This window comes from Martes martes, assembly GCF_963455335.1.
Source record: "Martes martes genome assembly, chromosome: 12".
NCBI classification, from domain to species: domain Eukaryota; kingdom Metazoa; phylum Chordata; class Mammalia; order Carnivora; family Mustelidae; genus Martes; species Martes martes.
Window position 1 is genome coordinate 47,319,752 of NC_137900.1, and position 19,042 is coordinate 47,338,793.

The 19,042-nt window shown below is 43.4% G+C and overlaps 1 protein-coding gene across 1 annotated transcript in view; it reads right to left on the minus strand.

Annotated features, from left to right (window-relative positions):
• Positions 1–17,156: 17,156 nt before the first annotated feature.
• The window catches only part of SLC24A2 (solute carrier family 24 member 2), a 239,438-nt gene continuing 237,552 nt past the window's right edge, over positions 17,157–19,042 (minus strand). Inside the window, 1 exon segment of the mRNA XM_080819423.1 lies at positions 17,157–17,853. Coding sequence (XP_080675549.1) covers positions 17,604–17,853 — 250 coding nt within the window. The 3' untranslated portion in view covers positions 17,157–17,603.

A 19,042-nucleotide genomic window follows, 5' to 3' on the forward strand; every position in this document is an offset into this window, starting at 1 on the left:
CGGGCCATTTGGGGCCCTCAAACTGTCACGCTACTCCTGTCCATGACCCCAGGTCCTGGAGGAACCCTGGGACACACGATGTGACACACCTAAGATCCAAGATCTCAGACAGAACAGCTCACTGCAGAAAAAACTCATCCTCCTGGATGCTAAAGTGGGCTCAGGGCAGTCCTGGAGTCTCCTGGACCCCCCCATGGTGGGGAGAAGTCCATCAGCAGTGGCCCCAGGGAGAACATTAGCAGCAAAACCAGGGGGTGGTAGCAGAAGTGGCCTGGCAGAGAGCGGATTGCCAAAGTCTGTGTCAGCCACACTCACCCAGGTGGAGGCACGGGGAATGTGCAGCGGTCGGGGTGGGGGGTACGGGGCGGGGGCGGGGGTAAGAGGCCACGTGGTCTCAGGCAGGCCCCACCACCTGGCTGACCGCCTTCTCCTGCCTCCATTTTACTTTAATGGCCCCTCCCCCCGCAGGCGTCCTCTGCTTGCTATTCTTCATTCTTACTGAACGTTCCTCCTTTCACACTGAGGTGCAAATGGCCGATGATAGCAGGGAGTGATACTGCCTAAGAGCTTTCTCCCAGCCACCCTCTCCGGATAATTGTTTATGATGGAGAATTTCAGTCATATGAAAACAATAATATAACAAACCCCCATATAGCCACCACCCAGCCTCAACAATGATCAACTCAGATCCAATGCAGTTTCTTCTCTTTCTTCCAACCCCTCACCCCCAGTTTCTTTCTTTCTTTTTTTTTTTTAAGATTTATTTATTTATTTGACAGACATCACAAGTAGGCAGAGAGGCAGGGAGAGAGAGAGAGAGAGAGAGAGGAGGAAGCAGGCTCCCTGCTGAGCAGAGAGCCCGATGCGGAGCTCTATCCCAGGACCCTGAGCTGAAGGCAGAGGCTTTAACCCACTGAGCTACCCAGCCCCCCCACCCCCCCTCCCGCAGTTTCATTCTGAAGCAAATCCAGGACACCATCTCTTTTCAGTATGTGCAGGACTTTCTTGAACCTTGATCTGACCAGGTCACATGCTGGCAAAGAGCCTCCAGTGGCCTGAGAGGGTCCAGGTGGCTTGGAGGGGTTGGAGAAAGTTCTCTGCAATCTGCTACCGCCCACCTTTTCTGCGTCCATCCCTCCATCACTTAGCAGGCCCTACTTAACCTTCTAGCCACACCAAATATTGTTTCCCCAAATGCCACACTTTTTTCTCATCTGTCGCTTGGCACGAGTTCCTCATTAGACTTGTGGCCCTCGCCACCCCAATCCCATCCCCCTCGCCCCCAGCTTCTGGGCCATCTTTTCTCTGTAGCTTTTTTCCCTGAATTCTGAGATGGAGTTGATCAGGCCTCCCTCTGGGCTCCAATACGCAGACCCCCATTTATAGCATTATTTATCAGACAGAGGGATATTGCTTACTCTAAGGTAGGCACTGTTCTGGGGGGTATTCCCAATCATTATGCACTGATTTAACCCACATAAAACAACTCTCATGAGGTTATAGATGGGAAAAGGGAGGCACAGTGAGGTTTAGGTCACCCAGCTAGTAAGTGGGCAGAACTGGGCTTTCAAACCCAGGCTATTTTTTTTTTTTTTTAAGATTTTATTTATTTATTTGACAGACAGAGATTTCTGTCTTTTTTTTTTTTTTAAGATTTTATTTATTTATTTGACAGACAGAGATCACAAGTAGGCAGAGAGGCAGGCAGAGAGAGAGGAGAAAGCAGGCTCTCCACGGAGCAGAGAGCCCGATGCGGGGCTCGATCCCAGGACCCTGGGATCATGACCTGAGCCGAAGGCAGAGGCTTTAACCCACTGAGCCACCCAGGCGCCCCCTATCTGGTTTCTTAATCTCCCTCTAAGCCTGCTTATTCTAGTACGAGTCCTGTATTTGTCACATACTGATCGCCCTCTACAAGCCATGCAGTCTTTGAGAACAGGGGCTGGGGCTCACTCTCCTTGTGCCCCCAGTGCTAATGCCTGTCTCTGGCCACCCACAGGCTGGTTTTATGTGCGGAATTTGAAGAAGCCTGCAGGTGTTTTGGACATGCCCTTCGGGCCCAGCCTCATGGTTAAGAAGCGTTGAGTTGGAGAGAGAAGGCACCAAGATAAAATTCTAGGCAACAGTCCAGAATGGAGGGGGTACTTGAGGATCTGGGGACAGGGTCTTTCTCCCATCTCCCAGGCTCTTCTAAAGGCCATTCCTGACCTAGGAGTTGTTGACCTAGGCCACCGGGAATGACAAGCATTACTTTTCTTGTCGACAACATTTTTTTCTTTTCCTTTTTCCCTTAAGTCTAGTGGAACTCTTACAGGGATTGATTGCACATTTGAGCAAATTCCTGCTAGGAGACAGGAAAGCGTGAATGTTTACAACCCTCTCTGACCTGATTCTATTTCAAGGACATGGGTCATTAGCTGCTGGCAGCAGACAAAGCCATATGCATTCCTTCCAATTGTTTTGTAACCAAATGTGGACATCACCTTTTTTTTTTTTTTTTGTTCCTGAGGTGTTTTTATTATTTACTGGAAATTCTATTATCAAATCCCAGCAGCAAAACCTTTCTTTTCTTTCTACACAGTTCTCACTAATTAAAAGCTGTCATCATTCACTGCCTGCCTATAACCTAACTAATGACCTGACTTAAGCCTTTTAAATGAGAAGACTTCTTATCACGGTTCCCTAGCAAAGACTGTAGACAAAATAAAAACCAGACCTTAATATCGAGTTGGATGGCTTACTAGTGTGACCTCAGGAAGGTAGCCCTGCCTATTTAGCTCTCATTTCCCTCATTTATTGGTTGGGCTAGAATGTGACAATTAGGTTTTGTCTTGCATGCCAGGAGCACTGATGGTTACTGGCTGCCTGGAATGCTTGGCTGGAAAGTGTAGTGGGAAATGGTGCTGTGATTGATTGTTGATGTCTGCTGAGGGCCAGGGAGTGTGAATGGAGAAATTTACCAAGTGTTTGCCAACTCTGGGTTTGCAAGGTCCCAGGGCTGTCCCTGTAGAGATATACAGAGTGTATTTAATGTGTGAGCTGGCTCTAGAGGCAAGATCGACCAACCAGGAGGTTCGTGTTTCTGTGTGTTATTTGCAGGTATAGGCTCCCAAGGCCTCCAAAAGATGTGGAAATCCTGAGGGCTTTGGTGCACCCCAGAATTTTTTTTTTTTAAGATTTTATTTATTTATTTGACAAAGAGAGATCACAAGTAGGCAGAGAGGCAGGCAGGAGGGGCGGGGGTGGTGGTGGCGGGGAAGCAGGCTCCCTGCTGAGCAGAGAGCCTGATGTGGGACTCAATCCCAGGCCCCTGACTGGGATCATGACCTGAGCCGAAGGCAGAGGCTTAACCCACTGAGCCACCCAGGCGCCCTAGCCCCAGAAATTTTTATGTCCTCAATGAGCTGACACCTAGAAAGAGATTTCATCCCGCTCTGTTGTTAGTAACCGAGCTAGGCCTTTAGATCCCCAGGTCCCGGGCACATTGCTGAGTGAGGGTAGGTGGGGGGGCTGAGCTCAGTGGCATCCCAGGAAGAGACGGGCTTTCTGATGAGTGTAGTGTTAGAGTACTGAGACAAACAATTAGGGTTCCTGTAATCTGTAAGATTAGGAAGTGTCCAGATACCCCTATAAAGGATCTACTTAAAACATCTTTTTTGTCTTAGGTTCTAGAACTTGTTCAACGTCACATGGGATGGGGAGGAGAAAGCTGACCTATACTAAAAGGCTACTCTGACCCAGGCACCTCATGGAGTAGTAACTCATTCTTTCCAACAAGCTCTGGGGGGTTGGAGAGTAGAAATACGGTAGTATTATTTCATAGACAAGGCACTGGTGATGCAGAGTCATTGAGTAACTTGTAGGTAAGAAGAGGCAGATCAGAGTCAGTCTTTCTGACAGTTCTGGACTCCGATCATTGCATACTTTGTATCAAGACTTCTTTATGGTTGGTCATTGTCAATGCTTTTGGATCCCAGTACCTTGGTGTTGGTGACTAGGGAGTGTTGTTTTTTTTTTTAAACCAAACATTAATTATATGGGTGCTTGTAGGCCAATTGCTAACATAAATAGTTGCAAAGGCAACTTTTTCCATAACTTTCTATTTTTACAAATGTCATTTGATAAAACTGAATAAAAATTACTTGTGGGACATATTTTCCTTTAATACTTTATAAGTTAATCAAATGCATACCATAACAGATTTTGTTGGTGTTGTTTAAATAGTTCTCATTATTTTAGCATTACACTTTAAGCTGAGACTATATTCAGAAACAAGTTTCAAAAATGGTATTATAAAAGCATAGGGGTAGTAAAAAAAAAAAAAGAAAAAAAAACCCGACCCAAAACAGCAACAATAAAAAAATCCACGCAGGGTTGCTATGCTGTGGGAAATCATGTTTTCACTGCCATAAATCTTTACTGAGGCTGAACCTAAATAAACTAGTCCTAAAAGGTGAAGGCATTCTGGAAAAAATATAGCAATTCCAAGGTATACTATGGTTTTTTCTTTAGCAACGTAACCTCCAAAGAGTATAATCTATTCTAGAGTTGCAAATGAAAATTAAAAAATGAATGGAAAACAAATATTTTTGATGTAATTTAGATCTGTAAAATTGTACCAATAAAAACTGAGTTCAGTCCAAATCCTGGAGAAGATTCTGTTAAAAAACAACATTTGAGTAAATTAATTAATTAATTAATTTTAAAAGATTTTATTTATTTATTTATTTGACAGAGAGAGACAGCAAGAGAGGAACACAAGCAGGTTGAGTTGGGGAGGGAGAGGCACGAGGGGCTCGATTTCAGGACCCAGGGATCATGACCTGAGCCGAAGGCAGAAGTTTAACAACTGAGCCACCCAGGCGCTCCTAACCGACTAAATTTAAAGACCACATTGGCTTTATTAAACAATTCATAGATCTGGCAACATCACACCTAGCAAGTAGAGGGGAACTCCACTGAGCTAAACAAGAGAAAGTTTTTTTTAAAGGCAGAGAGAGGGCATTAAAAAAGAAAAACTTATTGGCAAGGAATGCATTGTGTAGACAACGTTGCCTCTTAAAGGTGGTGGAAGGGGTCTATCAGTAAATTTCCTAGTATTGGCCATCAAATTCCATATTGACTGTCTAAAGATTACATTCCTGAGGGGTTGAAACTGCAGTTAGGTTAGGTATTAAGGCTTGGTTTAATGACTTAGGACCTAAACCTAAATGATGCTATTTTGGGCTAATGGTTTTCTTTTTAATAATTTCCAATAGCTATTCCCAATAACAACTGTGATATGGATACAAAACAAAACTTAGTTGATGAGTTGAGTTCCTATTTTATTTTATTATATTTTTAAAGATTTCTATATTTATTTTAGAAAGAGAAGGAGTGAGTGAGTGTGGGGGGTGGGGGGAGGGGCAGAGAACATCCTGAAGCAGACTCCTCGCTGAGCAGGGAGCTGATGTGGAGCTCGATTCCAGGACCCTGAGGTCATGACCTGAGCCTAAATCAAGAGTCAGACACTTAACTGACTAAGCCACCCAGGTGCCCCCTATTTTAAAATTTATACAGAAAGCAATTCTCTATGAAAATTTCAATAAAATAAAAGTGGTTAGAAATTGTTCCCTATGACAACTGAGCAAAGATTTTAATCAAACTAATGAAAGTTGCCTGAAATCAGCACTGGTGAAATTAGCATTAATGTCATTGTGACGAAAATATTTACATTCTCAAACATAGATCAAAAATACCATTGGGGCTGTAAACATCACTGGGTTGAACTAATGTTAAAATGTCTGTGCCTTTTCCCTAAATATAAAGCAGTTCCTAAATAAATCCTTGTCGCTGAGAAGTGGGCTTCATTCTGGAAGGAAGATGAGAGCAAGCATGGATTTTAAGCTTTCCTTAACGTTGACTGTTTGCCCTCAGCCCTTAAGTTATCCTGACAGAGAAAAAGACCTTTAAATCTTCCTCTGGGGAGAAACCCAGCTACAAGGACAATGCCTGTGGACGTTCATGAAAGAGGTCCCCTTGGAGCATGATTTGGGGCATGTGCTATACTATGGCTGTGGGTTGCAGAAGATCCTTCAAGAGAATGGCCAAGTGTTGCCCAGGGAGAAACCCAGAAACACAAGAGAGGCAGACACCTTAGAACCATTTTACCATGGATGGTAAAATGCCCATCCATGTGGAATGGGCTGAAGAAGGGGTCCCGAAGTGTAGCTTCAGCAGTTTCTGTTCACATGGAGACCATTTAAAAATTGAGGCCAAATGGACTTTCCTGCTTGAATTTGGACCTCTGCACTGCTGTGGACGGGGGATTGGATACGTGTGTGTGTGTGTGTGTGTGTGTGTGTGTGTGTCAGAGAGAGAGGGAGAGAGGGAGAATGCGCATGAGTGAGCTGAAAAGGCAACATCGGCTGAAGTGCCTCTACCTTGATGTTGCAGACTGAATTCTACTTGACAGAACGGTAGTGGTTCTCAAGCACAGGCGATTTTACACCCCCCACCCCTGGGTACATTGGCCAATGTCGGGAAACATTTTCTTGTTCATTGAAACTTGTACTTAATGGATAAAAGTCAGGGATATGCTAAACACCCTATAATACATAGGACAGCACCCACCAACAAATAATTTTCTAGCCCCAAATGTCCACGGTGCCAAGTTTGAGAAATCCTGCGATGGAGACGCCAAACTCACTCGTTCAGTTGCAGCTGGCATGCATGTACTTTTTATGGAGAAGTGTAAGTTTAGGAAATGCCGAAAGAGGCCCAACACTTGATTGACTTTGGTGTTTTCACCCTGCCTCATGGCTTGTGCGGCCCATAACTGTAAGTCTTGGGATTTGGGGTGATTATGTAGCTCATGGAGAAGATAACAAGTGATCTTTATGAGCTCGAATTTGGGTAATGGAAGGACTCAGATTTAGTTTAATATTCTGACACTCACTGTGTGATCTTGGGCATGTTATTGAACCACTCTGGGCCTCCCATTTCTATCTGTAAAATGGGAATAAAATGGCACCCAACTCAGTGAGTTGTTATGAGGATTAAATGAAATGTATACAAAGTATTTAGCATTAGTGCACACACATAGTTGTTAATAAAATGTTTGGATTTGTGGTCAGGGCAGACAAGAAAGTTACGAACAGAATGAAGAATCCAACCAAGCAATGAAGAGATTAGGAGACTCTAACCCAGAGGTACAGAAAAACTGGCTGAAACTAAAAAAAAACCTGCAAAATTCACCTATTCAAATGAGGAGACAAAGCTTTGAAAGAGATTTCACGTTAAAAAAAAGTAATGGTAATGATGCTTGCTGGATTGCAAAATTAAACTCCAGCGGAGAGCCTGGGGCTTGGCGAGGAAGGGGCTGTCCATGAATATGAAACAGGATGTGACTCACAGTCTGAGTGCTCTGTGACTACTGTTGGCTCCTGTAGGGTCATCTTGTATGTAGGGATCACGGGTCATGTTCTGGGATCCACACAATCCATGATAAATAACAATACTGTGACTCAGGCTCGGTCATCGCATCCTTACAGAGATGGTAGATCTGCTCTTTAGTCAGTAAGGTGTTACTGAAATATAGCAATAATAAAGTAAATCGAATTGATAACACTGACATTTTGGTGCGGTTTAGGAATAAGTTTTATAATCATTGGGATGTTTGGTGTGCATTTGTGTTTTAAGATATTCTACACAAATCTGGCATATTAGTAATCAGATTAAAGTTTGAAATGTGTAATTGATATTAGTCTCACGATATTCATTTTAAAGATATAGTAGATTTTTTTAAAAGATTTTATTTATTTATTAGACTGAGATCACAAGTAGGCAGAGAGACAGGCAGAGAGAGAGGAGGAAGCAGGCTCCCCGCGGAGCAGAGAGTCTGACTCGGGGCTGGATACCAGGACCCTGGGATCATGACTCAAGCCGAAGGAAGAGGCCTCAACCCACTGAGCCATCCAGGTGCCCCAAGATATTGTAGATTTTTATTGTCGGTAAATAGTATTTAAATGTAGGTGAAAACCTGGTTTATGATATTTTGTTTGATACATTAGATTAAGAAGAATTGCCAATGTGCATAGGGAAGAAGTTGGTTTTTTTTTTAGGTTTGTCAGGTTTTTGGAGTATTTCAGAAAATTGGGTACGTTAACTGTGTAACATTTAAAAAGTGCCCGAGGGGATTTAATTCACAAGTGAGGTTAACTCTTTAGAATTTAATCTTTTAAACTTATCAGTTACTTGAGTATAATCAAAGAAGACAGTGACTGTGAAATTTTATTTGTATGTAAAATATCAGATTTATAACAAGACTTCTAAACTGAGCTTAAAGGCTTAGAGAACACTAGGCTTTTAAATTTACAATTTCAGTATATTTAATTAATAAAAATCCAATTGTTTGTATAGTCCTTTCAATGTATGAGGGTCTGTCAGACATTTAAGAGCTCAAATGACATTAGTAAGCGTTCAGCAGTTATAATGAGCATAAGTAGTGCTTGTCTTTTTGTTCCCTTGAATCCCTGCAATGAAATGTCTACAACTGTCTATTTCTTGAGACCTGAGGGTCCTGATTAGCTGAAGTCAAGAATTATTAAAAAAACAACTTTTTTTTAGAGTCAATAATTTTATTACTATTATTTTTCACACTGAGGAGATTTAGTTACATAAAGTGATATTCTATGAGTCGATTACCAGTAGTAGAAGCACAAAGGTGTGGAAAGTGTAACAGGAACACAGTGAAGAAACAAACGCCCTTTATCAAGTGAAGTTCATGTGACAGAAACATATTACTGCAAACAGCCTATGTACAAATAAATATAGCTTTCTATGTACAGACATATTCACAGAGAATAAACTGACGCAAAACCTCCATACATCTGTCATCCAGTGAAAACTGCACGTAATAAACAAAACACATAGAAAATGACAAAAATAATCTGGAAGTGCATCATTTGGATTCTTGTTAGGGGTAAAGATAGGGGTTAAAATGCTTCTTTAAAATGGAGGCAAACAGAGGAAGTGGGGGATGACATTGATCCCTAAAAAGATCCCTTACAAAAATGGCATTCTGAAATTTTTAATGTAACCTGTCCAAAAAAGTGTTTATGTGCTCTAGGGCAAATGGCTACATTCGGGTCGGTGTCGATCACATTCTGTCTGTTTTACCAATATGCGAAGAACAAAAGTATAATTTATCTTTCCTCTAGGGCTAGCAGCAACTGCATTAATCCAGGAAGGAGCTTTTGCTGTTCCAATTTGTAAGGGCTCTTTGAGACTGCAGATTGCTTGGAGATAGAAGCTCTTGCTTCTGGAGCTTTTTCACACTCGAAGAAGGAAATGCACCGCAATACTGGGTGACAAATAGAGGTCCAGCCATTTCTCCTGGGCTAGACTGCAGGGCACAAATACGGACTTTGCATGCAGTGTCCAACAGGGCTGTATGTTAACAGAGACTCCCTCTTCTGGATGGAGAGTCTCTGTCCTTTGGAGAAAGTCTTCAGACCACAAAACAGTCCCCAACAAGAACATCACTGGCTCTTGGTCTAGACCCTCTATCTTAGGGCAAAGAGATATTTAAGCATCAAATTGATGGGGTCGTTCAATTTAATGTACATGTTTATATTATTTAGGCACCCAGTTGTGGTGAATATTTCTAGGCTATTAAATGCTTTTTGGTCATTCTTTTAGCTTTCCCTCAAATTACACAGAAAGTTGTGATCAAGTGAAATATTAAAGTTTTTAGTTGTGGGGACCTCTGTGTGTCTAGGTAAGTCGCCTACCATGCTGGTCAGAACTTGTGTATTTTAGGAGAAACGGAGTGCATTATGAAGTCCGTTATTTTCTGTGTCCTCCCAAGGAAGGTTTATAATGTCGGCATAGGAAACTATCGACAAATTGTGTATCTATATTTGCCATTTTTATAAGGGAACTTCTTAGGCTCATCCTACATTTACAGAAAAACTCAAACAAACCTTAAATTTCCCAAGTATATATTTGCCTACTTATCCATTTCACTCTCTATATGGGTGAACCTTGCTTTACATAACAAATGGATTCCTGAAAAATAATAAATCTATAATTTAGAAAGAGAAATATTTTCAATATAGTATCAGAACTTGCTATTTAAAGAAACTAGGTCACAAGCTACTTTGAAGATGAAGAATGCCTTTGTGAAATGAACAATTTCTTTCATTTTCAGAGTTTTATTGAAGTACACATCCAAAATTTATCAGTAGGTTAGGATTGTCTAGAACAGTAATTGTATGCAATAAAAAATAGAACAGATAAACTCCAGTTTACAACAAACAATACAAAACAGGAATGACTCATGACTGCTTATTGACTGACTATATTCAGAAGCCCTGAATATATGTATTATTGGTATTTTATGGCTTTAATTAAGACAATTGTCTCTTATGAAGTACTATAAAGTGCAATATTAAAAAATTAAAAACCCAAAAGGCATCCATCGTCCTTCAGTTTAATCCTGATGAGAAGAATTGGAAATTCATTTAATTAAATGGCAAGGAATTATCTATCCTTACTGCATGCAGGTAATTTGATCCTTAAAATTATTTAATTCAGGGATTCAAGACTTAACTCATTCCTCTGTGTGTGTGTGTGTGTGTGTGTGACATGATCACTGGTATTCTCTTTCGGTGAGCTGTTTTAAGAACTGTCAGTCCCAAGGCCTTCGCTACTTACGGACCCATCATAAAGGAATATGCAGCCCAGTATGTGAGGACACAGGAGCAAATTCTCATCCCTTTGGGGAACGGTAGCCCAGTTTCCTGGGCCAGGACCTAATCTACAACCAATTCCTACCCAACTTAGCACACGGGAAAGGAAATGCATGGCAATACTGGGAGATAAGGAGAGGTCCAACCATTTCTGCTATTTCCTATTGAAGTGAAATACGAAATCCTTTAGGTAAATCAAAGCAGGTAGGGCATCTGAATGATTTCCAGCATTCTGAATTCTTTGCGAGTGTGGAATTATGACCTTAAAAATGAAGCTCATGATCTTAACCTCCCTCCCTGGACCTCATGATCATGCCACATCCTGTGTTCATATTTTTCTCCCCTGGCTAAATGCCTGTTAGGGCTGTTGTATCAAGGCCTCAGGTGCTCGGAAGGTATTTCTGTGACTCTACTCTTTTATGGTCGTGAATTCTGTTCACATTGTAGTAGCAATCAGGAGGGATTTTTTTTCCTCCTAAGAAATCACCAATTACATGGAATTGCAGGAGCCCAACACTTTTGAATATTCACATTAATGAGGAGGTGCAGAAAATGCTCATTGGTCTTGCCAAGTGCAAACAAACCTGGGACCGGTGGTGAGAACCTTGAAGGGGAGTGAGCATTGACTCCACTCTGGACTTGAAAACTGGAAGCGGCCTTAGAAATAAACAGACTGAGACTCAGAAAGGCCGAGAAGGGAGTGGCCCATAGTAGGAACAATGGCTAGCCAAATGCATCGGGAGAGGCTGAGAAATGCATCAGGACCGGCTGAGAAACGCAGTGGCTTCAGCTCAGTGTGTTGGAGAGGAGATACTGAAGTGATAGGGAACAGAAGATGAATGTGAATTAGCAATGAAGCATGACTTCCTAAAAGTAAGAGCAACAGAGGGATGCAGGAAAAGGGAGCAAAGCATTGGGTTTGCGATGGTAAGTCAGCCCTGTCCAGAACTGACCCGTATCACGATTAGTCATAAGGCTCTATGATTTAGGCAGACCCTACAGCATTTAAAAAGGCTGAGTAGAGAAGAACGATACAAATTAAGAGGATTAGGAAAAAAGGGCTCTGAAATAAAACTCTAAAGATACTTTTGATGAAAACAGATAAAGAGTCACAGAGTAGTGGCTCTCAACTGTGTCAGGGGTACAAGGTAAAGGGGCACAGTTCTCTTCTGCCCCCCGAAAAAGACATAGGTAGAGTCATCAACTTGTTGGGCTAGGGTTAACTTGCTGGCTGTTAATGTTAATAGCTGAGGAAACCTGGTTCTGCCAGAACACCTAAGCCAGGACCCCTCTCCGGTGAAAGAATCGTCCTTCTGATGAGGGTGATAGGCTGGACGAACTGTCTTAACAGAATTAAACCTTAGGCAAACTCAGTGCAGATTCCATGGCACTCTTCCAGACTTAGGTCGTTCTCTCTCTCTCTCTTTTTTTAAAATTCTTCAAGGTTTTCCAGTCTGTCAGTCATTCATTTAGTGAAAGCGCTCTGGCTTAATTTGGTGTTCTATGGAGTTTCCCTTGTATACTAATTTGAACAGAGGTGTCTCCCCAGCTGTAATTATAGGGTCATTTTTGTCTCTATAAAAACTGGGTGACTTGTGGATTCACTTTATCATTTTTAGTGCTCTCTTGCTGTTTTTAAAGGACACTTCACCAGGCAGATGAAAGACTACTGTAGAATTCAGGTGGTTCTGAGCAAGGCTGGTCCCCTGGGGGGTGGGGGCGTCTAGGTGGGAAGATGTGTTATTTCCATACCAAACACGAGGGCACCTGTGCTTTCTACAGATGCCTGAATTCTCCTGGCAATCACATGCCATAGCCCGAGGAGTTTCAAAGCTCCCAGTGAAGGGCGGGGGAAGCAAAAAAAACAAAAAACAAAAAACAAAAAACAAAAAACAAAAACAAAAAAACCACCAAAAACAAAAACCAAAACCCCTAAAAGCAAAACACTGCAATGTTGTAATGATAAGTAATAGAGTGGTGAGAAGTGTCCTTTATTGCTTTTCTTGTTTGTTACATAGTTCAAAGAATGCAAAGCTGTGAAATCAACAAAGATACATAGAGGCAAGAAGCTAAGCGGAAATAGCGGGGCAGGGCACATAACGTTTCTGTCCCAAGGCCTTCTAGAGAAGGGAAGATATTTTCATCTGGGACTCTATGCAGGTTCATATAATTGGTTGAAAAAGCCTGAAATTTGTAATTATTTTAAACTATGCAGGGGATATATATCAGTGTGACACTTGTTTTCTTGGGAATTGTGGTAAGAGCAAATAATTTTTTCCTTTCTTTTCCTTATGCTGCATTCCCCCTTCCTCCCCCCCCCCCCGCCCCATTCTCTTTTAATGGCAAAGCCCTTACTTACTAATTAAAGACAATATTACTGAGGGAGGTTGAGGAGTTGAAGATGTGTCTTTTTAAAAACATTAAGCCACATGCTTATGTGAGATCTGGCTTAGCCAGAATGAGCATTAGCTTCTACATCAAGCCTTCAGGAGATAGCTGATTTCCCCAGAAATCACCCTGAGGACAGTTTCCCTGTATTTCTTCTGGAATAGACCTGTCACTTCTAATATGGGCACTTAATTACTAGAGTAACAATCTGTCCCGGTGCAAGGAAGCATGGCATCCTTGTAATTGTGTGTGTGTGCACTGGCAAGTGCAGGGAAGAAAGCATACTGAAGTTGCTGGAAATGCTTGTATTCAGATAGGTCATCAGACTCCTATCGCATATTCCAACACAGCAATCTCAGCTGAGCAGGGAGCGGAAGTCTCCTTTTCTCCAGCTGTGACTCTGGCGGCAGCTCTAGCTGCTGTGATTTGCTTGGTCAGCTTTCTGTTAAGGTGGACTGGGGGTGGGGGTAGGGCACTTCCCTTTATGGCTCATCGCGCATCTCCCTGTTTCGGGGTTTAAGAGCTGTGAGCGTTGGTGGGGAGTTTGCCAACTTTCTCCCTGCCCATTAATATTATCAAATGTCTCATCAGTGAGGCAGCTGTGTTTTGCTGAAAGAACTGCAAAGCACCTGATTCATGCCTTTCCTAGAAAATAAATTATAATGGCCCCTGTCAGGGGGCACCTGTTAGAAGCCTTACAAAGCATATTCCCTGACTATGAATCAGTGCCTGCTTCTTTATATAATCTTCTGGGCCAGACTTTAGGATATTCTGCCTCATCTGCCAAATTGACAAACAGCCCTACGCCTTGGTCTGTGCATGTGTTCTGTGGCTTCCTGATCTGGGCTCAGCGTAGGTCCTGGAAGACAGCACAGATGCCATTCACCACCAGCTCCAGTGCTTCAGGAACTAGTCAGGTTCAGAAGGCAGCGGGACCCAGCACGAGCATTTCCAGATGCAATTTAGAATGTTCTACTTGGGCATTCTCGGTTTGAGCCAGCTTGCTCTCCTGTGCCGGGGCTGCCTACGGATGGCCACAGGGGAGGTGTCAGCAAGCAAGACCTGCTTGGTTTGCTGGGGCTGACTGGAACCCTCCGGGCAAGGCTTGCTTGTTTTAGGTTGAGAAGCAAGAAGGTGGTTCTAGAATTTTTGATATTTATACACCCTGCTACAAGAAAGAGAAGAATTTCTGCAGTCTAGGCTTTTCTGTTGTGTAGTAGTTGTGTAGTCTTCTGCCTATATGTCAGTACTGAGGCTACAGCTGGCCATTTCTATAACTCTACTCTTGGAGTGGGGAAGTATAAGGAATGAGGCCGCACTAGGTAGCTTAGTGCGAACACATGCCCAGAACAAACCTTAAGAGAACAGAAAGAGATGTTCCCTTACGTTAGTGGTGTGTGTGACTTTTCTCTTCCTTCATCAGGACAAACTTGATGTGCCCTGCTTTTGAATCCTGAAGGTGACAGGTCAGAGGGTGATGATGTAGCATGTGTACATACAGATCTGGTATAAGGATATATTTATATATGTATATATACAGGCATGCAGGGAAAGTGCTAGAGATGACCTGCTCAGGAAAGTTCTTTCTTAGAATTATGTTAGAGATTTGAAGGCTTTTCAAGATCCACTGTTGCATTCTACACACCGCTCTCTGGACTTAGCCTAGCCCAACACATGACCTCATAGACCCATCCTGAGGACAGCAGTGGCCAGGGAAGGGGACTGCCTACCAGGCAGGCAGGAGACACGGCTGTTGTACATCGTGCTCAGTGCTCCTCACAGGGGCCGGAAGGGGCTCATAAATCCTGTCTCCTCAAGGGCGACTTTTAACAGTCACAGCATTTCCTGGGACGTGGAGCTCCGGAGGCAAGTGAAATGCTCTGTGGCCGCTTGGATGGGTCTTCACTGTGAGCTGGGAATGGCTGGGAAGGAGTGCGGGGGCGGGGAAGCGTCAGCAGGTGCTGGAACAAGAACGGGGCTACGGTGGGCCTCCCTCATCCTTTTTGGTTTCATGCAGTTGACCTGCATTTGAGATAACGTCACCCATCCACACCTTCCCTCAGGTAGCAGACCAGCCAAGAATACATACTCATGCAATAACCCAGTTTGCTCCCCTTCAAGTAAAGCGCGGGGGTGGGGTGGGGGAACCACCGCAGGATTTGACAAAAAGTTCACTTATTCATTCTCTTTCCCTCTAAGGAAGTAGCACAGATTCTTGCCTCAATACAACACCGTGCCCTTGATGAAGATGTGGGCTTTTCTCGCGCAACCGACCACCGACTTTGCAAAGCCGGGGTGGGGGTGGGGGTGGGAGTGGGGGTGGGGGACCGGAAGTTTGGCCTCCGCTGTGGCGGCCATCTTGCTTCCCTGTTTTCCCAGAGGTCCTGCGCCCCGAAGCGCCTTCTGCTGGCGGGGGAGGAGCACGGACCTGCGCTGCCTGTTACTGCCGTGGGCTGTGGAGGGAGCTGGGGTCTTGTCGAAGGAATACTGAGCTTGATCTGGGGCTGTCAGGTTTCCCTCCCTCGCTCTCTGTGAGTTGCGCCTCCTCTCTCCCCGTGTCAGGAGGTCCGTGCCCACAACAGAATCACAGCGTCATCAGGGATACAATAGACTGGAGACGAGAACACACGTCGTAGAGTTGCCCGTATGGGGCGTGGGCCGCCTGGGATGGAAGGTGGGTGCCAATAATGAGCCATCCTCCGTTTACTTTTTCAGCTGATTGAAAGGAAAGCATGACTTGGGGGAATGAGAAACACTAATTTTTCATCAATTGAGTTCGCCCCCACCCCCCCACGATGTTTTTTATTTTCTGTGGACACAGACCTGAGAAATCATACAAGATATTAAACAAAATTGGGGGGGGGATATGAATGAAATGAAAATGTCACAGGAATGCTGAGCAAAATCAAGAGATCAAAACCCTGGAGTGACGGGGGTTGAGGAAGAAGCGTGAAGAAGTCTTCAGTGGACTCTACGCTTGAAAGAGTCCCATATGGGGTCCCTATGGAAGGAGAGACACAGATTTTTCATGTGCTTTAACCAAATCCTGGTCCTGGCACCACTAGACGGACGACTCAGAAACCTTCCTGAGTGTGCTGAGTGTGCATGCCTTTCCAAACATCTCTAAGCTACCTTAATCCAAGCAATATTGATGATGATCAGTTTAGTTCTATTGGTGGAATAATGATTTCTTTAGATACTGAAGCCCTTTATGAACCACATTGGAAGATGCTTTAAAGAACTGCATACGCCCTTATATTCCCATTAGGTGGCAAGTTTCACAGAGCCCCTCTACTCGATGATATTTCTTATTACATATGGCAGGCTCTCTTGGCAGGCATTTGGATTATATGTGAGCCCTTAGCATCAAAATACGCCTAAATGACAATCAGAGCTAGACTTGCCCCCCCCACCCTCCTTTTTGGATGATAATGAGACATGCATTAGAACAATATAGGTTCAGTTTATATAGTCTCATTGTCCTAGAAGAACACTAATTTGGTTTGCAGTTATATTTTCTACTTGCATGCTAGGGCAATATATTAAAAAAAATTCAAAAACCCCTAACCCTGGTCACCTCTCCCCTGCCTCTCCCCACCCTAAAGCAATATCCACCCAGTCTGGGTTTTACGTCTGTCTGTCCCAAGTAACCCCACGGGTTTTGATCACTGTACCCCAGCAGGGGTGGACAGATAGTCTTCACTGTTTGGCTGGTGGGCATATTTTGGAGGTCTCATCTCAGGGTCCCTACAGACCCTCTCCACCAAGCCCTCCCTCCTGCAACATATTTCTCTAAAATATCTGCCTTACCATGCAGGATCTCAGTAAGTCCAAGGTAGGCTGAAGGTCACAGCAATGATTCTGTTAGTTTACCTCTTGCACATAAGAGGTAAAGCTCAGACTGAAGGTTGATGCCCCTCTTCAAATAGGTGCTATAAATATACTAGAGCTATCCCTGAAAAGATGCATTTGTATTTATATATATATATGTGTGTGATGATTTTATATATATATATAAAATTTTTCTTTTTCTTTGTATACAGGTATGTATTACTCTATAGGTATGAAAGGAGAGGTATAATACAGGAACAGGCAGGGGTATGTTCATGTGCATCTATTTATAATTTGTATATTTTGTACGTATATAGAGAGAGGACCTTTGTCATTGTTTGCATCATTACAACGAATGTACCTCCGACCAGCGAGGAGTACCTGTCAGTGGTGAAATGGAGAGAAGCCCCAAATGGACGGTTCTTGCATGGTCTCTTGTGTGAAGCTGTTTCAGTAGGCAAGGTTGGCAGCAGCTTGTGAAATGAGTGGGCCCAGTGTGAATCCATCCATCCTCAAATCCACCAAGGAGGGACGCTTTGAAATGCCCATGGCTGTGTGTGCCAGCTGCCTCCTCTGGAGAGGTCAAGGAGCCTAGAACCCAGGGCGGGGAGGGACCATCCATGCTGTTAGTTCAAGATATGGCTTTTCCTACTAAATGGAGACAGGGCACACAAGAATTCTGTCTTCTAGGAGGACGCTGATCACCAGGAACACAAAGTAGAGGCCAAACATGATGAAGCCCAGCACTTTGTTCATCCGCCATTTGCAGAGAGCAATGGAGAGGATGACGAAGAGCAGCATGATGAAGAGGAGGACGATGGCACAGAAGAGGCCATTGCTGCTGACAGCCACTGGTTGGAACCTGTGAATGATGGTGTACAGGAGCCAGGGTAGCGGGAGCCTGTGAGGAATAGATGGGGGAGCAGTCAGACATGTTGAAGAAGCCATACAGTGTAGCGTCAGCTTCTTGGAATCTGTAATCTGAGGAGGGTGTCTGGTTAGGTTCACTATGACTGGTGTGAGGCTGGCCCAGGAAATCACATAAGGAAGTCAGGTGACCTTCAAAAACCTTTATCTTACTTCCTGACTGAATTAGGGAGAAGAGAGGATTCATTCTAGGGTTGAGTAAGATCAAAGCTGTGACCACTGCAGGTGATTTTATTTATTTATTTTAAAATCTAAAAAAATTTATTTATTTATTTAAAGTTTGATTTATTTTAGAGAGAGAGAGTGAGTGGGAGTTGGAGCAGAGGGAGAGGGAGAGGGAGAGTCTTAAGCAGACCACACACAGAGTGTGGAGCCCGCCACGGGGCTCAGTCTCTGGACTCTGAGATCACGACTTGAGTCGAAATCAAGAGTCCCACGTTTAATCCACTGTACGGCTCAGGTGCCTCTATTTACTTATTTTTAGAGAAAGAGAGAGAGCGAGCATAAGTGGGGGAAGGGGCAGTGGGGGAGAGAGAGGGAAAGGGAATCTCAAGCTTGGAGCTCAGCATATGCTTGATCCCAAAACCCTGAGATCATGACCTGAGCCAAAACCAAGAGTGAGACGCTTCTCTGACTGAGCTACCCTCGTACTCCAAAACACTAGTATGACCACCACAGCTGATTTCTGAGTGTGATTTGAAATAATTGTGCGTTTCTTTCTTACCCTAAAAAGGAGAACTGGAAGATTTGTACAGGACAGGAGAAGGAGCAGACAAATGGAGAAAAGGCATAGAAACCAGTGGTGAAAATGGCAACATTATATTTAGGGATGGAGACAAGGAATAGCAATGACTTAATTAACAATCTACCAGCCAGTGAAAACAAATGATACATGATTTAGCTGTCTGAGATTTATTTTGGAAAAGATGGGACAGCCTTTTGACTAAAAATTTGTCTTCCTGAAAAATTTGAGGAAGACAGTATCTTACATTTGTGATGTGGTTTTTTAAAAAACTTTATTACATATTTTTATACTTGCTCTGTCTCTTTGCATTTGACTTCTAAAAATCTGGTATCATCTTTTGTTTCCTATCTACAGTGGCGATTCTGGAAGACATCAGAAAAGCCAACTGTCAGGTGCACCCTGGGAGTGAGTTAGGACT